Source organism: Lutjanus erythropterus, chromosome 3 (assembly GCF_056507025.1).
Source record: "Lutjanus erythropterus isolate fLutEry1 chromosome 3, fLutEry1.hap2, whole genome shotgun sequence".
NCBI lineage: Eukaryota > Metazoa > Chordata > Actinopteri > Lutjaniformes > Lutjanidae > Lutjanus > Lutjanus erythropterus.
This window is the reverse complement of record NC_139319.1, coordinates 9055387-9074684: the sequence shown is the minus strand read 5'-3', so window position 1 is coordinate 9074684 and position 19298 is coordinate 9055387. Positions and strand designations below refer to the sequence as shown.

General features: G+C 38.5%; 1 protein-coding gene across 1 annotated transcript in view; it reads left to right on the top strand.

Moving 5' to 3' along the window:
* Window positions 1-19298, top strand: part of mad1l1 (mitotic arrest deficient 1 like 1) — an 84981-nt gene that overhangs the window by 48179 nt on the left and 17504 nt on the right. Inside the window, exon 17 of the mRNA XM_084714902.1 lies at window positions 7185-7378. Coding sequence (XP_084571028.1) covers window positions 7185-7378 — 194 coding nt within the window. The remainder of the gene's footprint in view (window positions 1-7184; window positions 7379-19298) is intronic.

Below are 19298 nucleotides of genomic sequence, written 5' to 3'. Positions count from 1 at the left end.
AGCCACTTTACCAGAGCGCACTGGTGAGGGGGAGGTGGCATCGTTCGTGTCTGTTCGCGTCCCTTATTTAGTGTGGAGATCCGTGGCTCTGGCAAATCACCCAGCCATGCCTCAGGGCCAAAAAATCCTGAACACAAACGTTGTTTAATGGTTTAACTCCAGAATTCAGTACATGCATACATGTTTAGGAGCAAAGTCCCTTGTTCCTTTACACAGACTTTAATTATTCCATAACTTGTGCAGTTAGTTGTCAAGGTTAAGAAGACAAAAAGTCAAAAGCAATATGACATTTTTACTTCTTTCCACAAAGCACATTTTTGACAGGTGTTCTTCTCTCTTTTGGACTAATGAGAAAAAATTAAATTGGAGAAAATGTTAACACTGTTAACCTACGCCCTCTACTGGCTGCTCCCTAAACCAAAGTAAGAAGGAAATTGCTTCATTGATATTTATATTAGAGGCCATCAAGGCTTTTGTCCTCTTAGGTGTGAGTATATGACAGACAGTTAGAGGGGGAAGTGTAGTTATGACAGGGTTAAATATTTAATTGGAGTTCAGGGCAGTTCAGCGCTGGAAGTCTGTTGGATAATTTGTCTTCTGAGGACTAACAGCGCTCTGCTTTCTCTTCCTCTCTCTGTCTCTCTTATTCTCTCCTCCTTTATTTCTCTCATCAACTCTCTTAACTCATCTCTTGTCTCTTTTCTTTTCCCTTCCTTTGTTCTCCTTTTTACACCTCCTTTCCTTTCCTTTTTCTGTATTTCCCCATCTTTATTTTAGTGTTCTGTCTCTTTCGACTCATTCTCCCATCCTTTTTTTTTTTTCGTGTTTCTTACCGGTGTGCTCAATTTAAACTCCAGCAGATAATGAAGACCTTATGTATGATATCTGCTCCTTTCTTCAGACCACGGTCGATACAATGGGATGTCTGGAGGAGTATCAAAGATAAACTGAATAATTTCCATGCCTATTAGATCAGCACAGGCTTATATAAAAAAAGTGTTACCCCGTACACTTTTTAAGACTAAAAATTAGTTATAGACCTCATTGACACCATTAAAGAAGAAATTACAGACAGATCTAAAGTAGACCTTTGAAAATTATGTCTTGCAAAAATAAGCGCTTAATATGAACAGTATTTCAAAAAGTCCTGGTGTCCCACAAGGGGTTTTTGGTTGTTAACAGGGATCGGGGGGAAAAAATCAATTCTCTTAAGTATCATGATCAATTTTTTATTATTCCTTGGAACGGAAATCAGCATTGTGATTGCTGTAATATTATCATAAGAAACAGATCAATTTTACTTTAAATAAAATGTGTGCTCAGACTTTGACGCGTATATTTCCTCTGAAATGTTTAAAGAAACTAATAGCTGCTGACCTTACTTCTGCACTGACCAGCTACCGCAACCACAGAGGGTAAAAAACTCAACTCAAAATTCCCAGTGGGTCGAGAAATACAGCTACTACTTGGAAAAGTAGTAGCTGTATTCATGTTCATGCAGGTTCTCATTTGTGTTTTGACCAGACTTCAGGGGCTTTATCTATTTTGGCCTAATGTCTTATTATCTTTTTATCTTATTTATTATTTTCATATGGTACTACCTTTCTGAGCAGGATCAGCTAAATACAGAGGTTCACCTCAAAAGCTGGAATAAAAGTCAGAGACTGACTTACATGTGGTGCACTTTGTTTTTTTGGCAATATGAATTATTATATGCAGCCTCTAGACGTGTATGATTCAGCTTTTCCCCTCGGTCGAGTGCAGGGGTAAGTAACCTTTACCATCAAATGAGCAATTTTTGGCCAAAATATAAAAATTAAAATCTCTAGTCGCAGCTGTTTGCTTCGGAGACTTTACTTCTTTTTTTTTTAATTTGACATCCATAGCTAACCAAGAGGGAATTAAGAGAATTAAGCATTCAGAGAATTTAGAGGAAAAGGTGCTCAGTCATAGACAGATGCTATGACGCACATTTTAATCGACGAAACATTAACTTTTTTCATTCAGTGTATAGACCACACATTTTTACAACTGGAGAATTTAACAGTGACTTAAGATCTACAGCAATTGTACATGGAAAATTAAAATGTAATAGTTGCAAAAGATGTTGTAATAGTTTTCATTACTTTTTTGTTAAAGTCACAGGGAGAGGGGCAAAAGAGATGCAGGTTGCAGACCACTGGTCTAATATTAAGGAAGCAAACAGGAATTGTAATAAATTGTAATATTGAATCGCAATATATATGTAGAATTGGCACCCAAGTAGTAGAAGGAATCAGGAGATAAGCCTATCATCCTAGCCTAATTGTTGAACTTTTGTTATTATTATTTGTTAACTATATTATTATGATTTTAGTCAATTAGTACATTTTCTTCCAAATAGAAAATCAGGATTGATGTCTTAGTTTTTTCATATTTTATCCATATACACTATCACTTAACTTTTTGTAATGTGCTTAGGCGCAAAAATAACTAATGCGCTTGTGAAATTTCTACTCTAAACTTTGTCTCATGATCAGATTTTAATGGCAGCCATTAATTTAAAATAGGCAGCTGCTGTTGCTGGCACTTAATGGTTGAGCAGTGCTACCACTGACCTTCAAGCTAAGTCGCTATGGTTAAGTTTTTAATGAGATTTTAAACAATTATGATTCCAAAAACTTGTAAAGCTGAAGCTTGGGTTTGAAGTGACAGGAATTGTTCTTTAATTTGGCTCATTTTTGCAAAAGATTAGAGCCCCTTCTATTATACCCATCAAGCATTTTTAGAAAATGAAATTAAACCGCTGAATTGAGCTGTTGTTGGTATTATTAAGAAAGTATTATTCCACATGACTGCATTTTGTGAATGAAGGATTATTTTTGCCTCTTCTTGGAAGAGTCCTGAGGGTTACTTTGCTGTGGAGAGTGAGAATGTTATTGAAATATTCTAAGTTTAAGCACACAATTGACCTGTATCTCTGCTGGAGGGCTTCAAGATAGATTTTATTTCAGAAGCAAATTTTGTCAGTGGTCTGTGATGTAGCCAGGAATCAGACCACACTACTTAGTGATCTAGCCAGGCTGTAATTTGCTCCCCTATTATAACCCACTTCATCATCTTCTGCTGTAACATCTTCATGCTGAGTGATTGCTTTACTCATTCATTCAAGTTTTTTTTTTTAATTTACAGATTTTTCATAAGTTTTTGCTGTAGAAGAATCTGGACTTTCTTCTTTTCACCTTGAGCAGTCGTCAGAAGTCACAACAAGCAAAGTCAGAAAAATATTACACTTGTGTTCGGTTTCCCTGAGTAGATATGAAACATTTTGTAAACTTCTGCTGTTCTTTGCTGGTTGAGCAACAAATTATTTGTGATTTCCGTTTTTTTAAATCTTTATTTTTTCCTCTTACATTCAACAGATCCCCGTGCATACTTTGGGTGTAGCTCGGTTTGAAAAATGAGCAGGCAGAAATATATAAATAAGAAGCTTCCTCAGCAGTGGAATTTTCTTGACAGCTTTTAAGAGATAGCTCGCTCAGACCCGTAGAGACCAATTAAGGGCAAAAGTCAGAAGTCACTAACTTTCTCCAAACTTGACAGTTGGTGTAAAAAATCCTCTAACCCCAAATACTTTGATCTAGCAACTAAACACACACATTGGCACATTTGTGTGTGCACTTGTACACTGGTTTTATTGCGATTGCAAAAAAAAAAAGGCAATAACATGCCCATGTCCCTGTGTACATGTCCATTTGTCTGCATGTTACGGTAACTTTAAACAGCGTCTACTTCATGCTGTCACTGGAGAATTAATAGCCATTTTCAGGGCAGTTTGATAGCTGTCATATGGTGACAGTTTTGTCACAATGCTGAAGTCTTGAAACAGTATTTATCAGCACTGACTGACACTCAAGAGGAGCCCAGGAGACAGACAGGCACACACACAGACAGACACACTCACAGACTCTTAGGTTCATACTTTCTAGACATTTAGTTGTGTAATAATGATGGATAAAAATGTAATAGGCTAAGATCTATGAAGAGAAGAATGATGGGTAGAAATAATTATCAATCATAGCAGGGTCGGAAGCTTGGGGCATGATGAACATGCACCACTGTCACTAGTAACTGCTCTTGCAAGAATATATAATATATGTCTGTGTGCAATAGAATTAAGAATGTGTAGCTGGTTTGTAGAGCTGCACAATATGGCAAAACATCATGTTGTGTTTAGGGCTGTGTATGTGCAAGAATCTGGTTTTAGGAATCTAATTTTAGGGAAACTGTCATAGTGTCAAGAACACACTAGACCTGCAACAATGAATTGATTGGTTGTCAGTTATATTAATCACCAATTATTTTCCTAATAGATTAACTGAATATTTTTTTAAGAAAAGTCAACATTTCAAATTCAAATTCTTACATTTGAATAGTTTCTGTTTTTTTAGTGCTCACTGATTGACATTTTCATCACTTTCTGGCATCTTTGCAGCTCTACAGTACTTCATTATAATGCTGCTTTGTTACACATTTTTCTTTTATCAACAAACAGCAGCTTCAGCAATTTAGATATTACACTTAACATAATGCAATTTAGATTATGTTTGAATTAATTGTGCAGCCCACTGACATAAATAAAGTAGGGTGCCGTGTCTGATGCACCGTGGAAAACTGAAGCCAAAATATCACCAGATACAAGTGCTGCTGTCTTGCACTGATGATGTTATTTGAAGCCAGAGACTGCGCAGTAGTGATCAGGGTTGGAGCTGCAGTTTGAAAGCAAGACTTTTCAAAATTCATGACATGGAACTCTCTTTTTATAGCATCAAATAACTAATTAAAACAAAACTGATGAGAAAAATAACCACTTGAAGATACACCTGCATGATAAGAAGTATCTAAAATGACAGAAACTGTGCACTTTTGTGTTTTAGTTTGGCTCACGTCCTATCTATTAAACTCAGGGTGTTGGATATATGACCTATACTGCAGCCAGCCACCAGGGGGCGAAGGAGATGTTTCGGCTTCAATTTTAGGAGCTCTCATGTTGTTCATTTCAATATGTGTCATCGGTGCAGCCCTACTGGTTGGTGTTGGCAGTAATAAGGTTAACAGCACCGGTTAAGTAAAATATAATTCTTACAAAAATAGATGCACATTTGAGCCACTGAAATGCTTTTGACCTTGAAAAATTAATCAACTTAAGCTGAGCTTTTCAGGGGTGTTAAATAAGCATTTTATCTGCCTCAGTCAAATCCCTTTTCACCCTTTTTTAAATTCTCTTACTGGTGCCTTTGCCTGTTTCCATTACCCACGTTTTTAATGCTTATTTTATGTTTAACTGTGGCAGAAATGAGAAACAGCCAACAAAGGCATTTCATGTGGGGTAAACAGCAGGAATAAGATTGAGGACAATTGTCTATAATTTAGTGAAGTCTGAATTTAAATCATGATACTTGCTGCTATTTAAATAGAGCAATCTGTCCACTTCTCATCTTGTGTGGACCTTTTGAAAAGGCTAGTGTGCACTCCCACTAAGAATCTCTGGGTTCAGATAAAAGCTTCCAAACTCAGCGCCACTTTTTGGCTGCAATCATAGAAAAGTAGCAATCAAATGACGCTTGACTGTGAATGACTCTGCCAGCATCAGTGGAGACTACAGTGGATAAAAGTTAGCCCAGGCTGCCTGACACTGTGGTTAGACATATATTTTTCTATACTTTTGACTGGTTTGGCCGGTTGGTCTGTTGGTTTCCACTAAAGGCTTCGCTAGCTAGTAGTCTGAGGTAAAAAATGAAGTGCGGTGTGTGTACATTTCCTCGTGAAAGGCAACAAAGTCTAATTTAAATTGTGTGTTGCTGCCCTTCTGTTTAGTAATAGTACTAGCACAATGCTGGGCCGCATTAAGATCAAGTACCCGGCTGTCATGTCTGAGGATGGCTCGCAGCCAAACATCACATCGCTTATAGCCGGGGGGTGAAAGTGTGATGCGTGCTGGTGTTATGCCACGTCAGTCAGAGGGTGAAGGATTCAAAGAGCTAGTTCAGTAAGGTTCCCTCAAGCCCAAGTATGCCATCGAGAGCTACTGTAAACACATTAAAAATCACTTTGAGACGGAGCTGCAACAATTAATTGATTGATTTATTAGTTTTCAACTATTTGTTGATAATTCTGATAATTCATTAATTGGTCTGACTAATTTTTTTTAAGGAAAAACTTTGTCAAAACTCAGATTCCGGCGTCTCAAATGTAACTTTCTGTCGTCTTTAATCCTCTAAGTCAGAAAACAAACATACTTGGGAAGGTCATCAAGGGCTTTAGGAAACAATTTTTTTGCCATTTCATCAACCAAACATCTAATTGATTCATTGAGAAAACAATCAACAGATTAATCAACACTGAAAACAATCATTAGTTGCGGCCTATTACAAACAAAAGCTCCATCACACATAATTGTGACTATTCCATAAAAGTATTAATATAAAATACTGGTTAATGAGTATCAGGCTTTCAAAAGCAAAATTAACTGAAACTAACATTTCTAGTTTCAGTAATACTGAGACAAACATACTGAGAATGTTTTCAGTAAATGTTAACAATAAAATCATGGAAAGATTTCCCTCTTTGTGGTTGTCCTGTTCTCTTCACTCCTTTTCCCCATTTCATGCACAATCACACACGTTCACATGCGTGATTATCACTTTTAACTTTTTCGGCAGTGATAATTCTCTCCTTAACGACTCGTTTTTTTGCTCAGACAAACTCATTTCTCTGCCGTCTCAAATCAAGTCTTCAAATTAAAGTAATTATCGCAAATTGATTTTCGACAAATTAAAGTCGAGCCCCATCCCGCTTCTCCCCTCCATGAATCTCTGTGCTCCCAGCCAGCAGACGCAGCTGACTGCTTTATTCACCACGACTCTCTGTGCATCACAGTGTTTTGTAGACCCTAAGTGAGCAGATGGAGTGCCTCGGGGAGCATATATGTGATACCCAGTCGTCCATCTATGCTGCTTTAACTAAATGAGTTGAGCATGTACTTGTGGAGCTCCATGGAGAAGACGTCTCGCACATGTAGCTTAGTTTTGATGTGAATTGTCTAATGTTATAAAAATAGAAAGACCACCCATACTGACTTACGTTCCAGATCAGTGTCAGAACATAAGACTGATGTATTCTCCCGACTCCTGTGTGTGTTGCAGATTTACGCAAGCAGATGGAGAGCGCGGAGCTCAGGAACCAGAGGCTGAAGGAGGTGTTTCAGCGGAAAATTCAGGAGTTCCGCACAGTCTGCTACGTCCTGACGGGCTATCAGATCGATATCACCACCGAGAACCAATACAGGCTCACCTCAGTCTATGCAGAGCACATGGACGACTCCCTGCTCTTCAAAAAGGTACACATACTGCACATTGTGAACACAAGCAAACAGAATACTTAAATAAAACCTGCACTAGGGATGCACAATAAATATCAGGGACAATAAACTATTGGTCAGTATTGGCCTATCTAGCTGTGTTGGTCTATATCGGTACCTGCGTATATTAGCTGATAAATGTAGGCTATACTAATATCTGATTTGATAGATTTTCAAAACATTTAATTTGAATTATTAGGTGAAATGCTCTGTAAAAGCCGAAATATATTTGAAAAGTTTTTTGGTGAACTTTACCAGAAAAACTAAATGATCTTTAAGAGGGAGGACTGTTCTTTTTTTTCTTGTCATAGTGATGGCTCTGGTTCGTTAAGAGCTGTGAAATATTAAGTCATCTATCTTTGCTCGCTATATCTTAGCTTATCTCACCCCCATAAGGTGTGCATAAACTACAGATTACTGGTATCGGCTGAAAAAAGTCCATGTTGTGCATCTATCCATGCATGTTGGTTGCACGGAGTCATGGCTGTAGAATAATGACACCATCCACATTTATATTGGTTTCCTATAAGCCTCACTTTCATCTGTCTGCCACTGGGCACGATATTTCCCAGGTAAATGATGTCTCCATTAAAGATTAAATTAATGAACAAATTCACACTTTCCCTCATAGTGCTAAAATTATTCTTCTCTCTTATTTCCAAAGTGGCGAGGCTCTGAGGAAATGAAAAGTGATGCAGTGTTGTTACAAAGCGTGTTCTCCTGTCAGATGTTTTTTCCCATAGCGGTGCCCTCCACAGTTGAGGGGTTGGTTAAGGCTAGGCGTAGCAGAGCAAGGTAACATATCGATGAGGAAACAGATTTAGACACAACATCTCTTGTTTTTGCCACTGCAGCACAACAGTAATACCTCTGGGAAACGCTAGGAGGTTGAATTTTTTTTTTATTTTCACTTCCACTTTCCGCTGTTGATGTGCTGTGACATTATAACTTTGGTACAGTATTTACACACAAGACAGATGTAAAAGTTATGATAAAAAATAAGACTCGTATTAAACTGTATTACATCCTTTAAGACAAGAGAAACACAAATTGAAACTACTGATTGTCACAATATAATCATGAAACGGTACCCACAGGGTCTTAGAATTATTTAAAAAGCATTTACAATTCTCAAAATAAGAGTTAAATTTAATATACAAATATTTTTATGGAGTTTGTCCATTAATAATTGTTTTCTAGGCCTAAAAACCCATATTTCCATTTTATCTTTCATACTTTTGCCTGTATGGCTGCAAAGTTTGCATTAAATTTCACTCTAAGTGGTATTAAAAAAAGGTCTTAAATAGTCTTAAATTTAACTACGAGAACCCTGGAGTTACCCTGCGTAAACAAAATCCACCATATCCAGTCTCATGTAGTAATGTCAATATTATCATTATATATAGCTTTACATCTATCCTTCATCTGTACCTACACCTTTCCTGAGATCAGATGTGGTTGCAGGCAGCGATGAGCCACTGGCAGTGTGCATTTCTGTAAGCATATGCACCATGATCATTAACATAGAAGTGTGAAGTTAAAAGGGAAACACTGTCAACATCAAAATTCCTACAGGCTGTAGCATCTGTGTGAGTGCTGATATCTGTCTCAGCAAGATCACGAATGCTGCAGGAAGTGCAAGTTTGACCTTGGAAGGTGGTTTTTTACCCCTTTTTTTTACTGTATCCCCCATATCCACGTTTATGCACCATTACGCCACGTTATAGCTTTGTGCCAGACTCGGCCGTGCAGGGAGAGGAACGCTACGCCAACAGAGACTCTCCTCTGCTGTGTGTATTGAATGTGTGTGTGTGTGTGTAGCTCATGAGTAGAGGAATGATAGTGTGTGTGTAAGAGAGAGTGATGACTGGGCAATGTCACAGGGCTGGGCTGCATTAATCGATCACCACTCCCCGTACGCTCATTGAGTGGGCTAAATAAAAACTGCATGTGTGTCTGTCCCTCAGCTGTTGAGCAAATCCCTTCTCTTAAGTAGCTTTACAGTGAAAACATCCTGTTGTGCTCCCTTCACACTTACCTCTTTGTCTCCTTCCTTCCCCTTCTCTCTTCTCTCCATCCTGCCCTGCTGCACTTTTTCTCTCTTTATCTTTCCCTTGTTGTTTATCTCTCACCACCTCTCTGTTACTCTCTGATCTGAGTGTGTTGCAGTGGCTAATCGCCGTGTTGTTGCTGTGTTGTCTTATGATAGGAGGGCCTCTAGCTAGAACAGAAACCGTGGAGAATCCATACTGGCGAGGTGGAAGGCAGCTTTATTATCTTGGCAGGGTAATTATTGTGGTCAAGTGCAAGACGATTGCACCTGGTCATTACTCGAGATTAGGGCTGGTTAACATATCAATACCATGATATGAGATATTGTATGTAAACATTAAAGCAAATTTTACTGAAAGTAGTCATTCTGCAGTAAAATGGTCCCTGTGAGTGTTTATTATGTATGAAGTTGGATTAATATGGCTGCTGTTTTAATGTGTATGTTGCATTTTACAGCTGTAGATGTTTAACGTTAAGCTCAATTGTCAGTTTAACTACTTTATATTCTGTTGAGTAGTTTAATCTACAGCAATGCATCATGTTCTTTAAGATCATCATACTGTATGTGTTATTTTAGAATTTGTTATGTTATTTTGACGAAAATATTGGGAAAAGTGAGACATAATTATGTATCCCCTCATAGCCTATAAATATCGGGATGTTATTTAGAAGCCATATTTCGAAACCCCTGCTAGCGAGCTACTGATCCACTTTTTTCAGTTCTGATTCAATTCTGTTATCTGAATTTGAATATCTGCAGATACCAATATTTTATTGATACTAGTGCTCTTTTTTGATTATTATTACTGCTAATGGTAGCTGCAGTAGTACCAGTAAGATTACATGAGACTTAAACTGAACTTTAGTCTGGAAAGCTTGTGCAGTTTGTGTAACGGTGTCCTTGTCCAACCATTGTGGGGTGTCCTAGCATTCTGGCTTGTGGCATTCACAGGTGCAGCTGATAAACGGCTGAAAGATGGCCCTCTTTTGCATATCTCCCAATACCCCATGATGCATTACTGCAAGTTTAAGTTTGTTATTTTATGTTCCGAAATGCAAATGTTATGTTCACAACATAGTGGTTTATGTTGGTAACGATAATGAATGTATGATGAATGTAGAACACATATATTCCGACATTTATATTACATGTAAATGTGGAGTACAAGAGTGCAATTCAGCTGCGTTTGCCCTGTTTACCAATAGAAAACACATGGCAAATATGCAGCATTGTGGCTTTTAGACTGTAATGCGGATCAGCGCCACAAGATTGATGCCAGAATAATGCCTTTTGTCAATATTGGGCCCAGATACCGAGACTGGATAAGATGGGTCCCATCTCCAGTCATTACTACCTTGCTCAGGGACTCACTCAAATGCGAGTGGAGTAGAGAATAACATGACAATAAAAATGTGGGGGCATTTGACTGTGCATGTGCGCATACATGTATTTTTTTTTTCTTGCTGGTGTGTCCAATCTGCTCCATCGAACACACCTGCGACCCTGCCAGAAGAGATAATTCACTGTCAATATTTATTAACCTCAGAGTGCGTCCATAGAACACACACACACACACAGACACACAGTCACACACACACACACACCACACACACAGAGTCCTAAAGCCCTCATAGTGCGCACTGTCACAGTCAAATGCACACATACTCACTCCAATCTCAACACTCTCTGTCACACCACACTCCACCACGCAGCGCCCCCACTCCCCCCCGCTCTCTGTTGGGCGCACATGCATACAGATGCACAGAGACAAACACACACACACGCACATACACACACGAAACAGATGCTAACACCTCCTGTATTAGTATTCAGGGTGTTCTCCTCTGTTTGAGTGTGTATGACACACACGCCTGGTGGCCTATGGGAGCAGAGAGGCCTGTACTACTAATGGAATACGACACTCACACAGCACACACACACATGTGAAGGAACACCCACACTTAAAGGAACACACACATACACGTACACATGAATACAATATACATAACATGTGCTTTGTGTGTGTGTGTGTGTGTGAGTGTAATCTGGGTTCTGAGAATGTAAAGTGGACTAATTGCGGGATGAGGCACGAGTAAGTGCAGAGAAAATGGGGGATTTTGGACAGGAAGCATAGAAGTCTTTACAAATAGGATTCTAATGTTATTCACCTCAGCAACAGGGTTGCCAGATAATCCTGCTAATATCCCCCTCTAGCAGAGGCACCCAAATCCCCCCCAATGGTGTAAGCTGTTTAACCTGCAACTGTCACGTTCCCTCTCTCTCTTTGCTCACACATTCATTATGTCGCACTCTCATTCAAATGATTTCTTCAGCCTTTATCCATGTTTACTTTCAGCCTTTAAACATGGCTGTGATTTGGTAATTGAAACGTTTCATGTTAAATTGTCAAACTAAATGTTCTCCTGTCTCTCTCAGTCATTCAGGCCTGTGTCAGTCTCAACAGGGATGGTAGCGTGAGACACAATGATACTGGTAATTATGACAGCAAGAGATTTTTTGTTTATTCGGTCTTTGCTGCTAACGTTGCTCAGATGTTGTAATTTGAACTCCTTTTCCCCCCATTTAATCTGTGAGAGGCGTCAGCACAATCGAATGCTAATTGAGGGTTTGAGGGGGAAAGGATACTGAAACAATATTTCAGTGATCACAACTTGTGTAAACTTGTGGTTAAGACTGAGGGAAGAAGTGTTGATTAAAGATTCAGACAGTGTACTCAGTAGGGCTAAAACGAAGGATTATTTTTATTATTGATGAGTCTGCTGATTATTTTTTGCAATTAATCAACAGTTGCCAAATCTATAAAAAGTACAAAAACCTTAAAAGTGCTGCTCACAATGTTCTAAAGCCAAAAGTCATTAAATTAAAGTCAGTGAATGTGTTTGTTTTCAGTGGTACACCCTAACTACCCACCCGACATGAATACCTATAATACAACGCCACAAATTATAGCTTAAGTGCAACAGAGTTATGCAAACATCTGTCAAAAGCTTCATAAACACTGTATTTTGGGATGAATGTTAGGATGCGTTAGCTTGTGCATGTGTTTGAGATGTTGTGTCCTCCCACTCTGTATTTCACTGAAAAACTGTTGTTTTTTTTTAGCTTCGTCATTGTACATAGAGCAATGCAACAGCATGTCAGACTCTAAACTTTATAAACCAAGTCTAAAAATCACCATAAACCAAAACGACCAGCTGTAATGGAAGCAGAGGACAGTGATGGAAATGGAGCGCAGGTGATGCGCTGTCAGCACCGCAGATTGTGCAGGACAGGTGATGCACTACAGCAGCACAGGAGAGACTCTCCACGGAGTGAGGGGATTTTATACCTGAACTATGAGCTGCAGGAAGCACACTTTTATTTTCTCTGACTATGTTTTCACATCATAGATGATGAAGAAAGGCATTAAAACATGAAGCGTACAGGTAAAACATATTCCTTTAGGCTGATAAAGAAGTTTAGAGTGGTGCTGAAAGAAAAAAAAGAATGAGCCAAATCTGATTCAGCTGCCCTACAAAAAGGGAAATATTCTTTCCTCTTTTTGCTCAGCAGAATTGCTTTTAGACATATCAGTGCCTGTGGTTAGGGAGTCTTTGTCAGCTGTCGATCAGTCAGTCCAACATCAGTCCAGAGAGAAATAGTGTGTCTCAACAACTGTTGGATGGATTGAAATTCCTGAAATTTGATACAGAAATTTTGCCTTTATTTGATAGGTGATAGGATAGGAAAGGGGTAGAGAGAGTGGCGATGACACGAAGCAAATGGGCCACAGGTGGGAGACAAAGCGGCGACCGCTTCAGAGGACTGATGGCCTCGGCACATGGGGCGCACGCCCTGCCAACTGAGCTACAGACATTCATGATCCTCGGAGGATGAATCTTTGTAATGAGTGATGAGTGATCAACTGACAATCCATCCAGCAACTCCAACAAAATAATACAACTTAATTATCAGTCTTGGTGGAAATTTCTCTTCAACTAGTCTTTAGCAATAAACATAAAACATTGCAACATTAAGATGTTAGTTCTTACATAGTTGACTAACATGTTCAATGTTTGCATGTTATTATATGCGTGTTAATACGATTAGTATTAACAGGCATCTTTTGTCCTCTTCAAAGTTACTTCTATAACTATTTCATTGTTGCATTAACTTTATCTTCTGGTTAATCAAGATGCACACCTCCACAACGTTTACAACCGACTTCAAAGTCAAAAGGAATCTCATTATATCGGCACCTTCATGCTGTTGTTTTTGATCAATCGTGCAGAATAAAGTCAGACGTTCGAATGTGAGTTTTTGTGTTGGAGTTGTAGGAGATCAAAAGTTGTGGGTGTCAAAGTTAACTGTAACTCTGAGGTTCTTTCATAGTGTTGCGAACAAGAACCAGAACGGTGTAAGAACTACTTAGTCATAGCTAGATTATGTGGGGAAATACTGTTTGTCTATTAATAAGGGATTAATGCGATGTTTGTTAAAATGGCTGTAATGCCAGAATTATTTTGATAGGGAAAGTGTGCAGACAGTGTTTGTGTGTATTAGCCTCACTTGAGCATGTGTGCAATTTGTATTTTTAGCTCACCCCTAGGTGAGAGGGCTGATTAGCATCAGTGATTAGGTATTTATGAGGCCCTGCTAATCAGCGAGATAAACACCTTAGCTGTGCGTGCGAGTGAGTGATTTGTACATTTTTCTTCCAGAAGTTTCAAGGAGAGGGAGGCACTGCTTGCATCTTATAACATTAACATTTACCCATTTACAGCTTCAGATAAACACAAAGTCCAAAAAGTCAGTCCGACATTACAGGATAGACACTCTGTTGGCAGTTTTTGCACACACAGTAATTAGTTTGGCATGGTCCCAATAAATAACATGTGTTCTTCTTTTTTTTTCTTTTAATTTAACACAAAGATGGGCAGTATTTCAATTAAAGATGTTTAAAATATATGTTTAAGTATGTTCGAGTATTTTGCCATTTGTGTTTTGCTGGGCAGCGAAAGTAAGATGTAATTGGTAACAAAATACTTTAAATACATTATTGAATGCATTATTTTATTTTCAAATAAGACAGTTTATATCCCAAGGTATAAACTAAACCTATGCATCTGTTTCTTTTCTGGTAAGGACGGGTTGAAACAATACAGCATGCACTAGGGCTGTGATGGTATGGATTTTTTCTTAGTCTTATTTACTGAAGCACATAGTCTTAAGCGTATCTTAGCTCTTTTAAGGAAAGGGCAGTGTGTAAGTGTGTGCTGCTTGTGAGTGAGTGGAGAGCAAGCAGCAGGCTTGTGATCGTGCTGCTCATAGTGGAGCAGAAAAATTAAACTTGGCAATAAGATGTCAATCTGGCAGTAAATGTACAGTGTCATTTAATAAGTGCTGCAGTTTAAGTAAGCTGAGTTGGAAAGGCTAACAGTAAGCTAATGCTAGAAGCAACTGCTGTGATCGAAGAAGCCTTGAACTGCAGCGTCTGTGTGGAGACATGATAAAATAAGTCCACAGCGTCTTCTGTAGTTATTTATCCATTTCATGTCTTAAACAGTTTTTTTTTTGTCGTTAGTACGTTGTTAACTGCACACTGGCAATCCCCAGATGCCTTGGGTTGAGTCTGTAGCCCAATCAGAGGCTGTGTTCCTGACTCGTCAACCAATCAGAGGCTGAGTTACTAACGTGTGTGACAACGCTCATCCATAGATGCATTGATAGATCAATGCGCTGTATTTTTGTATTTTTGTGTTTTGTGTTTGATGCAAAACATAGTCCTTTAATTTCATTATGTGATGTTTGCTTGCAGCAGGTAGCGGGTCAGATAAGGACTTGAAACCAACCTCTGATGTTCCTGTTGTTTTACCTACCTGAGAACTAAGTTTAGCAACTTAAGTTGAGTCAGAACATTAAAAAAGTCGAGAGACACATCGTAGACAAACAAGTCTTCCAAGTTGTGTGTCTGTGTAAGTAATCTCCCAAAGCAGACCCACTGCTGGGCTTACACACCTCTGCTATTGATTAGCTCATTAACAAATAAACAAACAAGCACGCACAGAGCTGTGCTCTCCACTGCAGTGACTAAAAACTTCTAGACGTTCTCTATCGACTTGACTTTTCTGTCTTTTTCTCTTTTTCTTCCTTCCTTCCTTCCTTTCTTTCCTTCCCTCCATTGCTCACTCTCTCACTCTAACTTCCTTGACACTCTCTCCCCTGTCTTCCCTTCCTAATGAAAGGAGAAGATAGAATCTCAGGGCCAGCTCATTAAAACATACTCCCAATTAACTGTCAACCCTCTCACCAGAGAGAGATGGAGGGAAAGAAAAGAACGTATGGAGGAATGGTGGAAGGCAGGTGATGCGTAGACGGAGCAGAACATTTAAAAAATGGCGATGGTTTTGAGAAGCGATGAAATAGGGCCTTTTGAAAAAGGAAAATAATTTGTATCTGTGCCTGTGTGTGAGAGTGGGAGCAGGAAGAGGACAGTTAATAAAGTACAGTTTATGAACACTGTCGAGTCTTAATGACCTGTCTCTGTTTTATCAGCCACTTGGGGATGATTAACGCCACACAAATGTGTGTTTGCCTGTGTGTATGTGTGTAAGACAGATTGTAAGCCATCACTGCTTGAATGGTTTAGTCATTTGTCCGTTATAGCTTAATTTTAAAATAACTTTGAAGCACCGCTCGACTGTCAGGGAAGCTGCTGGCTGCACTTCCAATAAGACTCGAGCCATGGGAGCGGTCAGGAGCTGGTGCAGCGCGACCCAGCTGGGCCACTGGCCAAAAACGTTTCTGGTGTCACTCCTTCTCACCCAGCGATAACACTGTTATCTCTGCCTCTCTCTCCTTTTCTGACCAGTCAGACTTAATGCCACCAGAGTGTCAGAGTGTTATTTGTAGCAGGCCGCGTGGCAGCTACTTAAAATGATAAGGGCCGATAAAGGTGTTGTATTTTCTTTTTTAACCATTTTTTTTATTGATTGGAGAGACAAGTGGAATGAGCAAGCTCATTTTAAAAGGAATGGCACTTACCACACATTCATCGCCAGCAACAACACTATTGACAGCAGCCAGTAGTGTGTAAAAATACCAATAAAACTGAACCATCTACAGAACCATCCTATATATAATCAGGGTTACTACCATTTTCCTTTTCCTGTCTCATGTAAATCTTTGTACTACACATATGTATAGGTATTTATCCAATTACTAAGTCAATCCCAAACTTTTTCATGTCAGGGACCCCCACAGTAGATGGACATAAAGCCACAGACTCCCAGTTTGAGAGGATTAACAAGTCTTAACAAACCCCCTCTGAGTAGTATTTTATTTTAACATTTGAAGATAAGAAAGTCTTCATAGTCAATCAATGATCAAACTACTATAACTATAAAATACAAATAAAACGGCCAACCCTGTTTCATCCCTTGTTATTCCACTTTCCAAGGAAAAGTGATAAAAGTTAAAATATTCTAACTCTGCTTCTGCTGGAACCGCTCACAATTAGGGCTGAAACGATTCCTCGAATAATTCGAGTAACTCGATTACAAAAAATGATCGAGGAATTTTCTCTGCCTCGAGGAATCGTTTAATTTTGCCAGCTCAAAGCATGGTATTTCGCCCGGACTACTTTTAATGCGGCACAACGCGCTGACGTCACGCACGTAAAAGAAGAAGAAAGAGGCGGCGGATATGTTCGGTTTTAACCATGGATGTAGAGGTAACGACGAAGAAGGCGACGAAAGCGAAGAGAAAGGCACAAAGAAAAGGCAGAAAATGTCAAAAGTGTGGGAGCATTTCAAGCTGGACACGTTGCGTTAATTAATGAGATTAACGTTACTGTACCTTGCTAACATAACGTTAGCCCTGCGGAGGACTAGGTTTCTATTAATTATGACTACTGTCGATGCGTGGCTAACGTGCCTTTCATACAAGCTTTATTTAATCTGTAAAAACACAGTGCTGTAGAGTGATGAGGGTGAAAAATAAAAACATAATAAAGCTAACTGGGTAGTTCTCAATTTTAGCTCAGTAGTCATTGATGGATAAAACATCAAGTAGCACTGGTGCCTAATGTGCTCCAGTACAGCAGGTATCATAATTTTATTTTGAGCACTGCAAAAACTCAAAATCTTATCAAGACTTTAACTTAAAACTTAACTAGAACTTAAAATGTGCTTGACACAAATGAAAGTTCAATTGAAACACGTGGGAAAAACACCTAACCTTTTAAGTGATGTGTGTTATCAGGTGTAATGACATTTTTAGGTTAGAAATAAGAAAATTTCTTGGTAAGATCCTTAGTTTTTTGAGTGAAGGCAGTGAATTTGGTCAGCTGGTGTAAGTTCAGGGTTTTTAAACAATGTGCATCTAAAAATAAAGACATTGATTGTCTAAAAAAGGAAACCAATGGTTCATTATTAGGTGAAATGTCTTATTTTCTCATGTATATTTATAATTGCTCTTTAACTAAACAAAAATATGTTTTATCCGATTACTCGATTAATCGATGTAATTTTCAGTAGAATACTCGATTACTAAAATATTTGATAGCTGCAGCCCTACTCACAATCCACTCGAGGATCCATGTTGGTGAACAGACATGAGGAGTTTTAAAGTCCGAATGAGAGTATCTGTGTTTAGCTTCCTTATTGTGAAAAGTAAAAAGTGACAGCATCATACCGTGCTGTTGCTGACTGGGTAATAGGGGTGGCAGAAAAAAAACTGATCCTCTTAAGGGTCTTGATTCTTTTATTTTTAATTCATAAATTGATTTTGTTTTAAATATGTAAATAACTAGCACTTGGTTTGGTAGCTTGATGCTAATATATAATGGGAATTTCCATAGACGTGCTAACTGAAATTAGTATCGTAAGCTTTAAAATATTATCTTAACAAATGGATCCATTATACTTGACATGCTAAACATAAAACAACATGTCTGCTCACAAATATAAGACATATATTTTCTCGAATCTGTGGAAACAAACTAATTTTACTGATTTTACATTGTGACCTCAATCCATCACTCTGGATCATTCAAGGACTGCTTGTGGTTGCAGTAATTCACAGTTTTTTGAAAAACTTTGGAAAAAAAACCCATATAAAACCTAAATATAACAAGATTTCTAACTCCTTACTCCTCTTAAGCGACTCGTTGAAGCTATTAATCAACAGCTGTGAGGGTTAAACAAGGCTTACCTACTAGCAGTTCTGGGGAATAACTAAGTACATTACAAAATAATTGCAATTGCTATCTACTATAGTTACTGAGAAAAAATATGCACTAATGTATGTAATTTCAGTTACTAATTAAATTGTTTGTAATTAAAAAAAAGGTTTACCTCTGAATATCCTTTTCATGGTGCCTGGTGGAGATCTGCACTCCACTGAGTGTACTCCTCTTGTTTGCCATGTATTGTTAAATAGGTACACGTTATGACTGGAGATGTAATTTGAAAGGGTTTTAATTTCATCTCAACTTTAACTTGGAGATAAAAAAAGATGCCAGACAGTATACTTTTACAGATTTTGTTCCATTAGCATATAAAATTTCTCTTTTTATGATACATTTATCCTCACATTATGCAGTTGTGCATACTAACTTTTGAAAGAGCCGCTAAAGCCATTAAACTAAACCACTAAAATTACACTCTTTATAATGTCTTGTATGAGACGTGGCCTGTATGCTGACAAATGTTCAGCTAAAACCCCTTCATTAAGAAAAATATTGGCATGCAGGATGAATGAGAAGACTTACAGTGGAACTTCGATGACTCCACCCCAAACGTGACAGTCCAGCTTATTCCTGACTTTATTTATGTCATCAGGCTT